We start from the raw sequence: 16,122 nt of genomic DNA, 5'->3' as shown, positions 1-16,122 counted from the left end.
GTCTGGTGTTGTGACTACTATTGTTTGTATATGGGCTCCACGACATGTAATCATCATATCTGGGTATTACTCCAGCAGCATTGCTTCTAGATCTCCTCCGTGTGTCATGCTGGCTGTAATTAATAGTTTCATTTGTATTGCCCTCACCAAGAGGCAGCAGTTAGGCAGCTCAGGGTGAAACTGAGGAAGTTGTCTTGGCCACAGCTGCGTCACGACTCAAACTGACAGGAAGAAAGAGTGCAGCACATGTCTCTTGCAATACAGAGTATGTCTGCTTGAGTATCTTTGTAGCCTTATGTTTTCCTGAGAGCTTCTCAGCACTTTCCTCATTTTTTTTCCCCAAACTGTTTTGCTGGACCTCTAGAAGGCTTTAAGACAAGCATTTCTTACTGCCATGTCTTTGCCTTCCAGGCTGTTTTGCTTTCTCTTTATCTCTCTCTAGTGCTGTGTTGTTGCGTCCCCCCCTTCACCCCACCCCTAAAGGTCTGGGCGCGTGGCCGTGTTTGGGTCAGGGTGCAGGGCAGGTTGTTGGGGTGAGTGGGGCACAGGGGCAGATGGCCCTCAGTGTGTAGCCACAGGGAGGGACCACTGGACCACTGGTGAGTGGAAAAGACTAGAGGAGAACAGAGGAGATTGTGAGTTCGGCAGACATGGGATGCTGTAGCGTGACTCCGATAACCACAGGCATTGATGAGGTGGGCCCAGATGAGATTGAACTCCTAGAGATCGACGGGGCAGGGTAAGAACGATGATTTTGTGCAAACTGTCTGTAAGTTAACAGCATTGTTTCTTTTTTTTTTTTTACCCAGGCTTGTCAAAAAGCTTGTCTGCCATACAAGAGCACTTCCTGCTTTTAGACTTGTTTGGAAAATGTTTGGTCACCTTCAAGACCAATTAGGTTTTTATAGAAGGACTAGCTGTGTCCAGATTTATTCAGATTTAAAAGAAAATGACATGCTCAAATGATGCGTACATGACTTCAGTACTCTGGAAGAACTATTTGCCAAGATTGGCTGTTCTGTTATGTTTTTCTATGATTGTGACAGGATCAACACTAAGTTTTCTAAGTTAAACATATCAAAGACATATAAAGAGTACTAAAAGTATTTTGACCATTTGCTGAAATGCCTAAACTTTAGAACAGGCATCAAAAGGTACCATGCAACTCAGGCAGGGTTAAAATACTAAAGCCTTTCACCATGAAGCTAAATTTCAGCTGATTTCAAAACCATTTTGCAGTAGGACGTCATTTTGGTGCACTAAAAGAGATAAAATCAGTGCCACGTAATCTGACGCAAAATACGGTTAGAATTCATTCCAGCTGTGTGTTTCCTTTCTATTTTTGTCATTTTATAACACAAGTGAGAGCAAGAGCATATTTAAACTATTTTATCCACCCGAAAGAGTTGTGCGCTTCCTGTGGATAGATAGGAGCCACGCTGTTACAGATCTAATTAGAGCCTCTTGTGCAATAAATGAAGCAGCACTAATGCAGTAAGTCTAATTGAAAGAGTAAAGCATGTTTGAGCAGTCTGGTGTCTTGCGCAGGGCTGGGCTCAATCCTCTCTTTAGGAAACTGAAGGGATTAGGGAAGGAGGTAATCAAAGGCTCAAATACTGCATGTGTCCAAACTGCTAGAGTGACAGACATCGACTGGCAGCATCCCTCCAAAAAGCCCACACCCATTAGACACGGATATACAGCAGGAACACAAACACACAACATTGCTGTTGTACCTTAAATCAAAGGAATGGTAACTTTATCAGAGAAGAAAAATACGTTCCCGAATTTAATGTAATGAGATTTTATGCAAAGTTATTTCTATTGGTTGATGAACTGCATACACAATGTTAAGGGACGTTGGTATTTTTATATGGTGTAATAAAGAAATGAATACATACATAAATGGGAAAAACAGCGGTAGTGTTTTGATGATATGTGCAAACTATCAAAGTAATAACATTATTTACACTGTGAAGATTTAGGAAAGGAGAGATGGTCATCATTGGTTAGGATATGGAAATATGGAGGGTCAGATGGACAGTGTCTGCCCCCAACTCACCTCCCACCGTAATCTGCTTATGTCTGGACGCTCGCCCGGCAGGGCAAACAAGGCTGCAGCAGAGGTTGGCAGGGGGGAAGGGAGTAACTGGGGATGAGACAGCAAATTAGCAAATGGTACTCCAAAAAAAACCCACTGTAAAAACAGAAAAGGCAGAGCTTGATTTGAAGTTTTTGTTCAACTTAAGTTGATGAAGAACATTATTTTCCTTAATTTGAACTGCTTTTCTTTTTTACTTTGCTTCATTTTACTGAAAATAATTCAGCTGACTTGAATAAAACCAACTAAATTGCTTGAAGTACATTTTTATGTTAGGACTCTCCATCGTTAGCAACAGTTCCAGTCTGCTTTTGCTCTGTTTTGACACAGGTTACTTAATTTCCTGCATAAACAAAAGACACCAACTCTAACAATAGATGGGTTAAAAACAACACCTTAATGTGTCCAATTAAGAAAAACTCAATTTGTGTTACTTTTAACACAAACTACATGCAGCATATTCACATTTTCTGTTTTAGTTACACTTTCTTGACACAAAACATGTTAAAATAATGATAACATGAAAAAGTGAGTTTCTAACACATCATTTTTGTCAGTGCAAATTCAGGATGTAAGGTTGTGGTAAATGTGGCAGCGTCCCAGAGTAGCTGATAATATCTACAGTGGTAAGGTGATCAAATTTGCATGCAAACATAATAACACAGTACGAACAAAAAAATGCACCTAAATCAGGAGGTACTTTCAGCTTTCAATGTTAGTAAACCTACTGTGCTGTTGTATCGAGGTCATTTATAACATCTTTAGTTGTGTAATGCAGTGTGGGTGTTTGCACTGTTTGCCACATGATGGGGGATGTGCGGTAGTATGACCTTTTCACACCAAAGTCTTATTTTATGTACGCAACAACAATAATAATAATAATAATGATAATAATAATAATAATAATAATACAGGTCATGTTTTTGCCATGTACTTATGCACACTAAAGCCATCTTTCACAGCAAGCCAAAACTCAGCAATTGCTCCTCCTTCCGACTTTGAGGTGATTGTGTAAAAGATTTAACTTCAATGATTTACGTTCGGATTTCGAGATAGACACACTGTAAATAATGTTTTTACTTTTGTTTCTGTTACTAAAGAGAGTCTGTTTATTTTGTGTTACTGCAACAAAGTGAGGAGCAGAGGATGTTTATAAGATTAATAATGTTCTTATCCAGTTAGAAGCATCATAAGACGTGCTTATATTTGTATTTTGGTGTGGGGATAATTTTAGTCTGCAGTATTTATGTGTGGCTGCTGAATCATTGAAATGCAGCCAGTTCATCAGCAACTAATATTGAAGTTCCTACTAATAAATAAATAATAATTGTGGTTATGTTAATTTGGGTTCATCTCATAAATACAATATTTCCGCCATGACTTGAAGACAGCACGACACTGTGCTTTCTGTGTTGATGCTAGAGGTGTGACAGTTCTCCAAATCCAAAGTTCAGACCTCGATTTCTGAGCCATGGCTCAGTTTATATGTTTCAAGGGGGTTCAAGGGGGTAATCACGGTTCAGAATCATGACACCCCTGATGTCTACGATATTCAATACTGACCAGTAAGCTGACCAGCTAAAATTCTCCCATTTTAATGCTCAGAGCTAAGAACTAAAGCTTTGTCGTAATTACAGTTGGACGAATAAACTTTATCTTTCTCTCATCTTCATTTTGTTCTCAGAGTGACAAAAACCACATTAGACGTGCAGGTTTCAATGCACTGAAAATCACATTTTGTATAAGCTGAAGGTCTAAACTTGTGCAGGACACGACAGAATAAACCTAACAAACCTTCACATTCACATCACATATCCAAACAATCAAAACAGGAAACGATGGAGCTGACGTTAATATTATGAACGAACAAAAAAAATAAGTACAAAGGGAGAGAGGAGCCAGTCAATTTTTAAGACCGTAAAGCTCTTTCATTTTCATCTTTTCATTTATTTTTTTAGGTTTGGCTATTTCTGTAAATAAACATCCACACAATATGTGACCAATATGTCCCCACTGCTGAGGCTGGCCTCTCTATCTGACAGCTAAGCTAGCTGTCTTAGCTAGGTTAGCTAGCTGGATAAGGTAACGTTGGGACGCTAATATGGGAATGTCCGCTCTAGCTAACGTTACTACAACCACGCTTAGCTTTCCTAGACTCAGTTCAGTGATCATTTTCTGCTTGGTACCAGCTTTCTCTTTTGGCTCTCAAGTCAAAACGTTTTGAGGAACTGCAGTGGAGGAACAGTCTGACCAAATATGCTAACGTGTCTAACAATGAAGGGAAGCTAGCGGCTAGCCACCAATTAGCTAGCTAACATGACTACTGCTAACCGGTGATGTGACTTTTTTCACTGAACTGTTCCTCAGAGATGTGCATGAGCATTTTACCTGATGTTTCAGAGTGTGGACTCTGGGGGAGAGTAAGCTCCAGGTTTCAACGAGGAGCGAGGCAGAAGAGGCTCCTCCACCGCCTCGCTGTCCATCTGTTAGGCATCTCAAGCAGGAGGTAACGTTGGGCTAATGGTGAGAGGGACAAGCAGGTTTATGAACCTTTTTTCAAAGCTAGTCCGTCTCTAATTATAGTTCAGTAACTATTTATGTATTTAATCATTTATTTAGTCTTTACCGCAAATAATACTTATTAATAAATACATATTTAATGACACAGTCAAGCTGTTTGTTAGGCTTAAATAACAGCTGAATGCTAACATGCTACTACGAACGCTTCATAGTTAGTATAATTTTATTGCGCTAAATATAACTAATGAATTTTGAAAAGGCGCTGTGGAATCCATTGAACATTTTTGTTTTGTTTTGTTTTTTTTGCCTATTTATGAGTTGAACTCATAATACTTAATCATAATCATACTTAATACTTTTTTAATTCAGTATTTAGTGTGGTCACCCTTGCCTTTACTACAGCTTCAGTTCTTTTCAGTAGATTTGATTTCAGGTCTTTAAGGAAATCTGCAGGGTTGTTTTTCCACACCTCCGTAGTTCAGTCCCAGAAGTTGGTTGCATTTTCTCACAATCCAGGTGTCTCTGGGGTGGACAGTGCATTGTTCTGCAAACACCAGCAGCCTCTTTGTTTAATTTGCAGTTTTTCTTTATTTTCTGTTTTCTTTTCTTCTTGACAGCCGAACAGCCTTTCAGACTCATAGCATTGAGTATTAGAGTAGAGGATGGACAGTAGAGGATGGACAGAAACAACTGTGTTTTTTTAAATCTGAAGCCAGAGTGGAGCTTCATTTTCTCCTCTCTCAAAAATGAAAGGACAGTTTATAATGATGATATATGACAGTTTTGGTCATCTACTAGCTGTTGCACTGGTGTTAGGAGTCCTGTTTACTCTCAATGTTATAATAGCCTTTGAACTTTAGTTTTAGAAAGTCTTTTTACAGATTGTGAGTGGGCATCCCCCTTCCTTATGCAAGTGCATTATCTAGAAATAAGAAATATCTCCTGAAAAATAAAATAGTTGTACTTAATGGCCATTTTGAACTGGAAACTAAATAAAAGCAGGATGATGCAGATGCATACAAATAATAATGATAAAAAAAACAAATATAAATATTGAATGCTACCATGTTACCGTGTATCCTTTACAAGTGAAATGATTATATTGTGCTGTATATAACCAAATTTATGAAACAGTCTGATTATATTCTCTGCGTTTCTCATTTAAGGTCTCAGATCCTGTCTCTTCAAGAGAGTCTACTCAAAAGAGGAACTCGCAAGTATGACTAGTTATTTTAATGCATTCATGTAGCATGACTGGTATAACAGTATCCGCTACCTGAGCTAAAACAGTGCTTCTTCACTGCAAACATTCAGCATGTGTGTAGGTTCTAAATGAAGAAGTGAATAGGATAATCACATGACTATTCTTTTACATGTAATTGTGTCTGATTTGCTGTATTTGTTGCTTGCAAGGTTGTGCTGTGGGGGTGGACCAAGGGTGAGCTGCACCAAAGGCTGTACACTCATCCAGTCAGAGACTGGGAGGGCCGAGCGCCTCACTCTTACGGAGACATCATATACTCCTCGCTCGTATCTTTACACAATAGCTACACAAAGGTAACAAAAAGGAAGCAAACACCAAGACTAAAGGAATAAATTTGTCAATAAACATTTATTTATGTGGGTGCTGCTGAGACAAAATGAGGTTTGAAACTGGAGGTTATGAGCAATAATGTGCTCAAAGCTCTTATTGATGAGGTGTGATATTAGTAATATTCAATGTGGACCAGATCAACGTAGCTGATTGTGCTTTTTTAGGGACTTGTGTGATGGTCATACAGCTCAAACTACTCACCTCAGCAGGACATCTCTTTGTTTTTTCCTGGCCTAAATGGATCATGAGTTTGATGACCTAAATAAGCATGTGATTCATATTGTTCACTCATACATGAATCATATTTTTTCCCAAACAGGTGATGAGTGAAAGATATCTGGTTCTATTTTCCTTTCATTTATTAATCCTTGCCCTGGACAACTCAAACCATGATTTCATCTATGAGGTAATTTCTCTTTGTACACAAACACATGCAAAAGGAGCATTTTAATGGAGTCTGTTCATTTCTACTTCACAGTTTGCCTAGTTGAGCACATGTGAGCATGCAGTGTGTCATTGCAGGGCATTCTTCCTCTGTCAGCAATAGAGGTGCGAGTGATTTCTCAACAGGGCTCTACTGCTCCACACATGTTCGAGATTAGTGGTGAGTTAGTCTTTTTTTGCAGTCAGAAATGCTTCCTGTGGAAAAAAAAACAGTTGCATATTATCAAATGGTGCAAGGTAAAAACAAACAAAAACCCACCAAAAAAACAGAGGTATATGGGTATTTCAGACCAGCTGACCAAAGGTTGGTCACTAGAAAGGACAGGATGCCGTTTTTTTCTTTCTCCACTACCAGTATTGAAACCTTGAGTATCAGGCGATACTCATCCACCGTTTCTTTTAAAAAAAGCTAGGCTTTAAACGTGGCTGTTTTAACTGAAGCATTTCACGTAAGATGAATCTCTAAAATTAGTTTGTCAACTTCAAACATGGTACTACCCCACAGGAAGAAATACACAGCTAACAACATTACTTCACACAGTGTTAAGTGTTCTTTCAGGATTAGATTGCATTCATTCTTTATGATCCTCCGATATTTAATCAAGCATTTTCTGCTGATATCGGTCCAATACAGACACCAGTTGATAGCAATCTCTCTACCTTCTGTACATACCATCTTTTTGATCTATTTGCCTAATCAGGTTAGCGGTCTACATTCTGCAAGATAGTGGAGTAAAAGTGTTTTTGTGTCCTACTCTGTTTCTGCCAGCAGCCAAAATATTGACCTGGTACCTTGAAAGACCTAAAAAAAAAAAAATAATAATAATTTCTCAAAATAAAAGTTGAAATGCTGTCTTCTTACTAATCATGACATTTTCTTGAAAGACTGACTTATTACTTCAAAATAATTACTTACTTTCTCAAAATATTGACTTAGTACCTCAAAGTAATGACTTGTTTTCTTGAAATAATTACTTATGTCCTTGAAATGTTGACTTAGTATCTCAAACTAGTATCTTAATTTTAGAGAGTCAGTCATTATGTTGAACTAATGAGCCAAGTTTCAATTTCAAGAAAGTAAATAATTATTTTGGGTACTAAGGCATTATTTTGACATAGTAAGTCAATATTTTGAGAAACTAGGCCATTATTTCAAGATACTAAGTAAATATTTTGAGGGGAAAAAAACTATTTTTTTTAAAAGATATCAATAGTTTGATATATTGCTACCAGAGACAGAGAAGGAGGAAAAAGTGTTTTTTGTCCTCTACCAGGTGGTAATGGGATTTCACAAATTTTATATGTTTACATTAAGTTAAAAAGCTTGAATTTTACTTCAAATCCAAGACAACTGCAGCTACATAGAAGCCAGGTGAATTGACATGGAATAAGCCATATTTTACATGTCATCACTAATTGTGCTATAAGGTAGGAGTGATGTATTGACTTGATTCTGCTGTTTGACTTTGCAGGGCCCATGGTGGACTCAAAGATTTTCATCTGTGCTAATGCTGCTGACAGAAAGTGCTGGATAGAGAACATGGAGGACAGGAGATACAAATCTCTCAGACAGCAGATCAGCCCCTCTCACAGCGCCCTCTCCTACCTGGTACAGCACACATGCACCACAAACCCACACCTTCCGAACTATGTATTGTGAATGTAGCTAACAGTTATTAATGACATCGGAGAATCAGCAAAGGGTAAAAAAATCTAAGCATCTGAAATCCTTTTGCTCAAAGTTCTTTATTAATTTATTCATAATTTTGAATGCTTATATACATGACTGGCATTAATGCACACACTGACCAAACCAGTGACTGCTAAGAGCTTATAGGCCTCCCAGTGTCTGTTTATTGGTATCAACCTGACAAAATGAAACTTAGCTAAAATGCACCACCATGAGGGCAAATGATGAATATCAGGATATAAAATATAATCTTAGTGCACCTACAGCAAAAGCGTCATCATGGTTGTGAAAATAACTTTGGATATGTTTTGATTTGGTCATGTAAACCACATTCATGTTGATTTCTACACAGCTAGAGAAAGAGAAAACTAATTTAAGGCAGTGCTTTTTTGAAAGCCCGCTGTAGATACTTTGCAGATGCTCACGTTTCAACTGGCATTTAACTGAATATCTACAAAATTCACCTCAAAGGCAAATTCACCAGATTTTCAAATTTTTTGCATAATTCAGTCATGGCAATGTAAACAGTGCCAGAGTGGGTCAAGAACCATTTTTTGACTATGGTGATAGAAACCAGGGGTGTCCACAATGCAAAAATATCCATTTTACCTTGCCAAAATGGCCAGTCAGCTGTGTCTTCTGAGTATTATATGTAATTTTGATAAAAGTAAAAAATGGTAAATCTGAAAAAACTATTCTTCCTTACTATGCTAGGCATGTACCTCTCTGCCATAAATGGGTTAGAAAAAACATGTACAAAGATGTTAAAAAATGTTTTTTTTTTCCGAAATCTTATTTCAAAACTATTGCAAAATATCACACAGCAAATTTGTGACTATTATGTAATCATTTACTGTGAGGGAGCATCTAGGTGTTAAATGCTTCAGACGTCAGGTCCTTGTCACCTCTGCTGTGAAGAAATCTGGCCTTAAGTTTCTCTAGAATGATAAATTTCACATGAAATCCACATGAATGACTTCATTTACATCTAAATGTTGTTGTTCTTTAATGTTTCTCCAACCCTAAAAGAGTCAAACTCTAAATTGAGTTTCACCAGATAGGCTGTTTACAGTTTGAACATGATCAAGAGATAAATAAAGAAATTCAGAAATGGACATTCACCCCTGTGTTTTTACAAGAGAAATAATTAGGTTGAAACTCAAAACTATGCATTTCCACTATTCAAGTTACCATGTGATGAGAGCTGGAAGAGGGAGGAGCTGAAGAGGTACTTAATGAGGTCTCCAATCTGGCAATGGGAGGGGACGCCTATTCAGCACATGGGCCAGCCTCTGTACCTGTCACTGGTCAACGTCAGCAATTTGCAGACGCGCGTGAGTCCGAGGCATCAGAACAATGCACATGCATCTATTCACAGCAAAATTATAGAGAAATCAAATGATTCTGTTGACTTTTTACAGGAATCCCAGGAGCGTCTTCTTGTGCTCTTTCCTTCGGACCTCCTAATCCTGTCTGTGGACTCTCAACGGGTTCATGTGAAATATGAGGTAAAAGAATCTGCATGATGGAGTTCTAAGAAAAATGAGTTTCTTGTAACATTTTGTAATCTAGAATTGCAAACAAAAGACTGAACAAGTTTGTTCCTTTCTTGGGTCATTACCATACTGTAGACCACAGAATTGGAGGTCTACTTTCTCTATAGTGCCATTAAACTAAACAAATACCTCCTGATTTTGGTTTATGAAAGTGATAAAGGAGCCGATTGTTCAAGTAACATCGTACCAGTACCAGTAACATCGATTCCACATTCTTTATATTGCAGGGTCGTCTTGCACGAAAAAGCATTTCAGCTTTGGAGCGATCTGCCTTGCCTGGAAGACTTGAATTTGAACTCACAGGTACGTTTAATAATTACCCTTTTCAAAACTCAGTCAGAACTGCGCAAAAATGAGAAAGCCCCCCTCATTTATTACCTTTTATCATTCAAGACAGCCATTAAGTACTCATTTCTCAGGAGATGTTACTGAGGAGATCAGATGAAGGAAAAAGGCAGAAGCTTCCAGTACTGTGGTTAAAATAAAATTAATTATTAATTATAGAGAAGATGAGACTCTTAAATCATGGAAGATCTGGTACACCACCAAAAACAAAGCTTTCATCTTTGAGAGAGAGGAGAAGAATCAGGCTCCACTTTTGGTTCAGTTCTTGGGGAAAATCCACAGGTGTTTTTGTCTGTCCTTACAACGTGAGAAGGACAGGGATCTGAAAGAATGTGTAGCTGTCAAGAAGCCCTTACTGAGAAAAGGAGACAAGTAAAAAGGGAGAACATTTGCAGATCAAACAAAGTAGCTGTTGGAGTTTTTTCTCGTTTGGGATTACTTGGATTGAGAGAGGCAGAAAAAGCAACAACCTTCTAAAATTTGAGGTGCAGAAAAAAATATCCTTCCCAATTTCTTTGAAAAACTGAAAGCAGGATTCCCTAAAAGAATAGAAGTTGTAATAAAGGCAAAAGGGTGGATATTACACCCTGATTTTTTTAAATTATATTTAGTTGTTGAGGCTTCTGTATAATTGTTAAATTATTTCTGCTTTTTTCTTGACGCTGAAAAGGAATAACAAACTTAGCAGCTGTTTTGACTGGAAGTTAAATGAAGGGTCTTTGACTTTTGCACAGTACTGTAAATATTAAAGTTCTTCACAGGATTAGTAGTCACTAATATTTATTTTAAAAAAAAAACTACATTTGACAAAGTATACAAGTTACACAAAAAGTGTCCAGTTCACACAGTGCACAGTGAGTATGAAATCACAGCAAAGTTAATCACAGCACACCAAAGTATTTTACACTGAAATTTAACACTGAAGTCTTGAAAAAGTTTGTTTCCTAACAAAATTAGTAACTACTTTGTTTAGCCTTTGATCCAATTGCCACAAGTTGGCTAGAAAAAGCAACAATATAGCAGCTCCCAAATCTTTTGCCACTCAGTGCTGTAACTGACATGATTCCTGACCACATTAAAACAGTGCTACTGCAGATGAAATACCAAAGACCAACTAGTCTAAACAGGCCCTTCTTAATTCAGCATCTTTACTACATCTCTGGAGTTCTGGAACAACTCTCGAGTGTGCCGTTTCCAAAGGGAATCCTTTAAACACAGTGGCCACAGTTCTGGGATTAGGGTAGGGCTGAGGTCCATCTTCTTTTATGAGGGATTCTATGGAGAAAGGGCCACTGTACTGAACCACAGGCTTGAGTGCTAGATTAGACCAGGCCACTGATGTTTGATTACAGTGGACGGCGCTGGTGGGCAGTGCTACAATCTGCCACTCAGTGGTTGAACATCTCTTTCAGGAAGAGTTTAAAGTCTTGAAGCTCCTGTGATACTTGTTTATCCACAGGCATACATTGTCTATTTACTGTGTTAGTGAGGCCAGGTTTTCTTCTATTGTTGCATTTCACGCTTACTTTAGAGGAAAATCCAGGAAACAATTGAAGCGTTGCTCTGACATGATCCTTCACGTTTTCGGTCATTCTTCTCTTATCCAGTGTCCAGAGATCTGTAGCACTTGGACATTGTGGGTCTGAAAACTAGATGACAGACACTCAAGCCTTGATAGTACAGTGACTAAACTCTTAGGTGCAACAATGCAATGCAAGGACATTTAGCAACGTACATTTGAATAAATATAAACTGAAAAATATAACAGTAAAAGCTGACAAACAGAATTATATGTAATGACTACATACAGTTAAATTCAGAAAGACAGGTTTTGAACCGCTTCTGTAGAATGACTCAAAAGTAAACAGTATTGGATGAAATAGTAAATAAAAAGTGCAAAATCCTGCAACAGTACAAGTTACATGACAACTGAGTGAAGCATTTTCAAGTCAGATGACTAGAAGTTCTCTCTGAAAGTTTGTGACTCACCTTTTCGAAACACTTGTGAGATGATAAGCAGGTTTTCACCGGCTTCTCAATTCTTTTCCTGTCAGCCGCCACAAAGGCCATCATTTTATCTAGTAACTAAAGACATGAGGTTAAAAAAAGCAAAACAAATAATTCTATTAATGAGACATGTAAGTATCTCAGACAGAAGTACCACAAATGAACAAAGCTGGTGTTACTTGAGAAGTTGAAAGCTTCTTGTTAGGAGAGTCCAGAATGATGCATGCCAGCAAGCCCAGGTAGGAACGACTCTTCCAGTAAAGTGGCTTATAGCACTTTTTCTGTGACATCCGAAGGACGTTACTCTTTTCAGCCTGCTGCATTCTTTCAAGCCAGGTGACAATTTGTGGCCGAGGCATTCTGTACGGTTTAGGAAAGTTACCATGAAGTGATGGCTAACTGCAGCCTTTGCTTAGCTTAGCTTAGTGCCAAGAGAGTCTGGCAGCCTTCATTTAAAGCAACTGTTGCTGTTAAGCTGTAATTGGAGGAGCAGCCAATCACCATTGAATCAGGAACCAGGGATCATGATGTCTGATCCTGAACGCAAATATAGCCTTTTTATTTGCTATCCAAAATGACCAGTGAACCAGTGAAATGTGATGGCGGTAGATTTGAAAGTGGTAGATCGGTTTTCTTTGGGATCTATTTTACCTTATAATACCCTGCATGTACCTGTTATATGCCTTGATGTCTGTTTCCTATCAACAACATTTCTATCAACAACAATCTCATTAAACACACCTGGTTCAGCTCATCAGCTGATTAGCACGGCCTTTCATAAACTGAATTGAGAGCGTCAGATGAGGGTAAACGTCTCCACAGCGCTTTGGCCCGGAGGCTCCCCAGTTTGACATGCCTGACTTGGACAATCAGCAGTCTAGATTTTGGAACAAGCATGCTATTGGCTCATGGATGCTGATCAACTGAACACATGGGTATTGAAATTTGGTAATGGCAGGATGTTTTGATACTCAGTAGTATTGAAGTAACTTTACTATTAATGCATTAAATTTTGATACCCAGCTCTACTGCTGACCCTATGAAACTGCAGCAGTGGCATACATGGTGGTGTACCATGGTTAATCTAAAGAACAACTACATCAGACTAATACAGTAATACTGTTAATACAGTATTTCTCAGGCCCAGCTTTATGGACCTCATACTCTGAATTCTATGCTGTCTTTGCGTTTCCTCCTCTGATCTAGATTGTGAACAGCTGATAATTATCAGATAAGTTGAATCAGGTGTGTTAGTTTGGAGGAGAACACAAAAATGTGCAGTATGAAGATCCCACAAGGGAGATTAAGAACTATTGTGCTGAAGCTGCAGCATTGGTAGGATTAATTAATTGTTTGATTTATGTATTCACTTAAGGGGATTTAATGGAACCCTTACTGGTCTCATGTACCTATCCAGAGGATTATCAAAGCTGGATCTTCCAGTTACAACAGGTATGAATACTCTCATTCCTTATTTTAGGTATGACAATGAAGGGACATCAGGGGAAAAAAATTTAACTACGTTCAAAGAACAAAAAAGTGCCATAAAAGGATCTTTGAGTGATGCCCTAGAATAGGGGTGCCCAAACTTTGGCTTGGGTGGGCTGAGGGCCAAAATGACAAAACATAAATAGGGTAAATAAAAAGGTTTAATTTATTTTAAAGCAACCCTATACTTTGTTACTAATATTACTTTAAACACAATTTTAAGAAAAATATTGTTTTATGTATATAATATAAAGTATAAAAATGTTTGTTCTGATAGAGGAGATGGGGTTAGAGTAACTCTCTAGTGGGGCAAATAAAACATCTACACGGGCCAACTTTGGGCAGCCCTGCCATAGAACAATTTTTTTGGTTCCCTAAAGAAAAAAGTGTGTGAGTTTGATGAACTAAATTCTTAGTGTGCACTCAATACACACTCTTAAAGGGTCCTGGCAAAAGAATTCTTTGAGCAATGCCATAGAACAGGGGTTCTTAACCTTTTTCACAGTGTGACCTTTTTTTTTCTGGGAGGGTTAAAAGTATTTCACGACCCCCTTGTTGCCACCTGCCTCTTTCAGTCCCCCTGCCCCACACACCAGGACACACATTAAAGAAACTGCAGAAGAATTAAATAGTAAGGCTGCATTCATTGGCTAGCACTTTGCTACATTTTGCTTCATAGTCGTCCATTGCCTGTAGGTGGGGCCATTCAGCAGAGCTTGTGTACACTTATCAAAATTGTTTTGTTTGAAAAGGTAAATGTCTTGCAACCCCCTTGGGTCTACATCATGACCCCCAGGTTGAGAACACCTGCAAAAGAACGGCCACTTTTGGTTCCCTAAAGAACCTTTCAATGTATAGTTCTTTGGTGAATCATTTTTGTAAATGAGATGTTTAAAGAACTACAATTAAAGAACCTCCACATAATGCAAAGGTTCTTGGATCAGTCTGTAAATTAGAAAATAACCTTTACATTATTTGAAAGTTTTTAAAATTTTTTTAAAGTTTTCACACATTTCTTTTTCAAACTTGGTTCTTTAGGGAACCCAAAGTGGTTCTTCCGTGGCCTTGATCAAAGAACACTTTGTGGCACATTTAAGCATGTAAATGGTTGGCTTCCTAGAACCTTTACATTAAACTTTAAACCTTAAACTTTAACAGGTTTCTTCACACACACAGGTTCTTTTTGGAACCAAAGTAGTAGTTCTGTGGTGGTGTGCATTGTGAAAGAACCCTTTCTGACACCTTTTATTTTTAGCTTTTATCGTGAGATCAGTAATGCAGAAAGCACCTCATTTTTGTGTTCTCCAAGCCTGAAAAGGTACCTCATACGATTCCCAACCACACGCCTCCGCCTCTCATACCGAAGAAGCGCAGGAGCTGAAGGAGAGAAGAAAGCTGTGATGGTGTTTAATAGTAAGCTACAAATGAAGGACAAAATTGTTGACTTCTGTGATGAGTCATAAAATTTTATGAGTCTTTTGTGATTACTAAGTTCCGTTGCTATGATCTAGAAAAAGCTTGAAGCTTGGCCTGATGTCTGTGTATAGTTTGTTGCCAAGGCAAATATCTGACAAGCAGCAAATTGTACAGAAGTGCTTTTGGTCTTTAAAGGGGAAGTCCACTAATTTTCAAGATTTCTGCAGAATTATTAATTTTTCTTTTTTAAAAATGACTAGTGCACCTACATGGTTTATCTGAGATTTTACATAATATTAATGTAGAAATGAAAACACTGACTTTCTTTACCTCTTGGTGACTTAATTATGTACATATTTTGAAAATTTGATAAATTCCCCTTTAAGGTACAGTTGAACTTCTAAATATACTGTTTAGATATGAATAGGATGTGCTATTAGTGCAGTGATGTCTACTGAAATGCATGTATGTGTTTTATTAAGCAAAGCCAGCAGCCTATGTGCTTTCAAAAAAGTGTTGTTGTCTCAAACAAGAACATGTTTCTTTGAAATGTAATAAATTACTTTAATTAGAGGCGCATTCCTGAGCCACCGCAGCAGGTCTCTTATCTTATTAACCGCAGCTCCTATTCTGCAGCCGTCACCGCTCTGATTTAGAACAGTTGGAAAGTCAGTGAAACCACTCGAAGCCCTTGGTATAGCTGTCACAATAAAGCTATTCAATGCACCTCATACCCAGTCTCACTCCTGCCTCCAGGCCAGAGATATGAGGTGAGCTAGACTGGAGTAACCTTGAGTGAAAGCAGGCTTTATGAGGCTAGCATTGTTGCTGAGTGCAAGCACAGCTGGGGAGCCTGGATACAAGCATAGAAATAGAGCCCTTTATCCAACAAAATATATCAAAAGCTCAAAGATTTCTCAGAGAACTAAAAGTCTGTTTCATTGTTAGAGATGTTTCTTGC

At 38.2% G+C, this 16,122-nt stretch overlaps 1 protein-coding gene across 1 annotated transcript; it reads left to right on the top strand.

Annotated features, from left to right (window-relative positions):
* The first annotated feature begins 233 nt into the window (after positions 1–233).
* Positions 234–16,046, top strand: LOC118822167. The gene is made up of 12 exons (XM_036591059.1): positions 234–739; positions 4,502–4,607; positions 5,788–5,838; positions 6,035–6,178; positions 6,535–6,621; positions 6,738–6,819; positions 8,132–8,268; positions 9,537–9,683; positions 9,771–9,857; positions 10,133–10,208; positions 13,633–13,709; positions 15,055–16,046. Exons 1-12 carry the CDS (start codon positions 651–653, stop codon positions 15,124–15,126), a joined length of 1,155 nt encoding a protein of 384 aa, XP_036446952.1. The 5' UTR covers positions 234–650; the 3' UTR covers positions 15,127–16,046.
* The last annotated feature ends 76 nt before the right edge of the window (positions 16,047–16,122 follow it).

The sequence above is a fragment of the Colossoma macropomum genome, unplaced genomic scaffold (genome assembly GCF_904425465.1).
Source record: "Colossoma macropomum unplaced genomic scaffold, Colossoma_macropomum, whole genome shotgun sequence".
Taxonomy (NCBI): domain Eukaryota; kingdom Metazoa; phylum Chordata; class Actinopteri; order Characiformes; family Serrasalmidae; genus Colossoma; species Colossoma macropomum.
Note: the sequence above shows the minus strand (reverse complement) of the source record. Positions and strands in the feature narration are given on the sequence as shown.

Bases quoted from the DNA above. Each gene is read 5' to 3' on its own strand.
- LOC118822167 (XM_036591059.1), top strand. From the start codon at position 651: ATGGGATGCTGTAGCGTGACTCCGATAACCACAGGCATTGATGAGGTG. The intron at 6,179-6,534 runs GTAACAAAAAGG...TTTCCCAAACAG, and splicing joins TACACAATAGCTACACAAAG to GTGATGAGTGAAAGATATCT. The intron at 8,269-9,536 runs GTACAGCACACA...CCACTATTCAAG, and splicing joins ACAGCGCCCTCTCCTACCTG to TTACCATGTGATGAGAGCTG.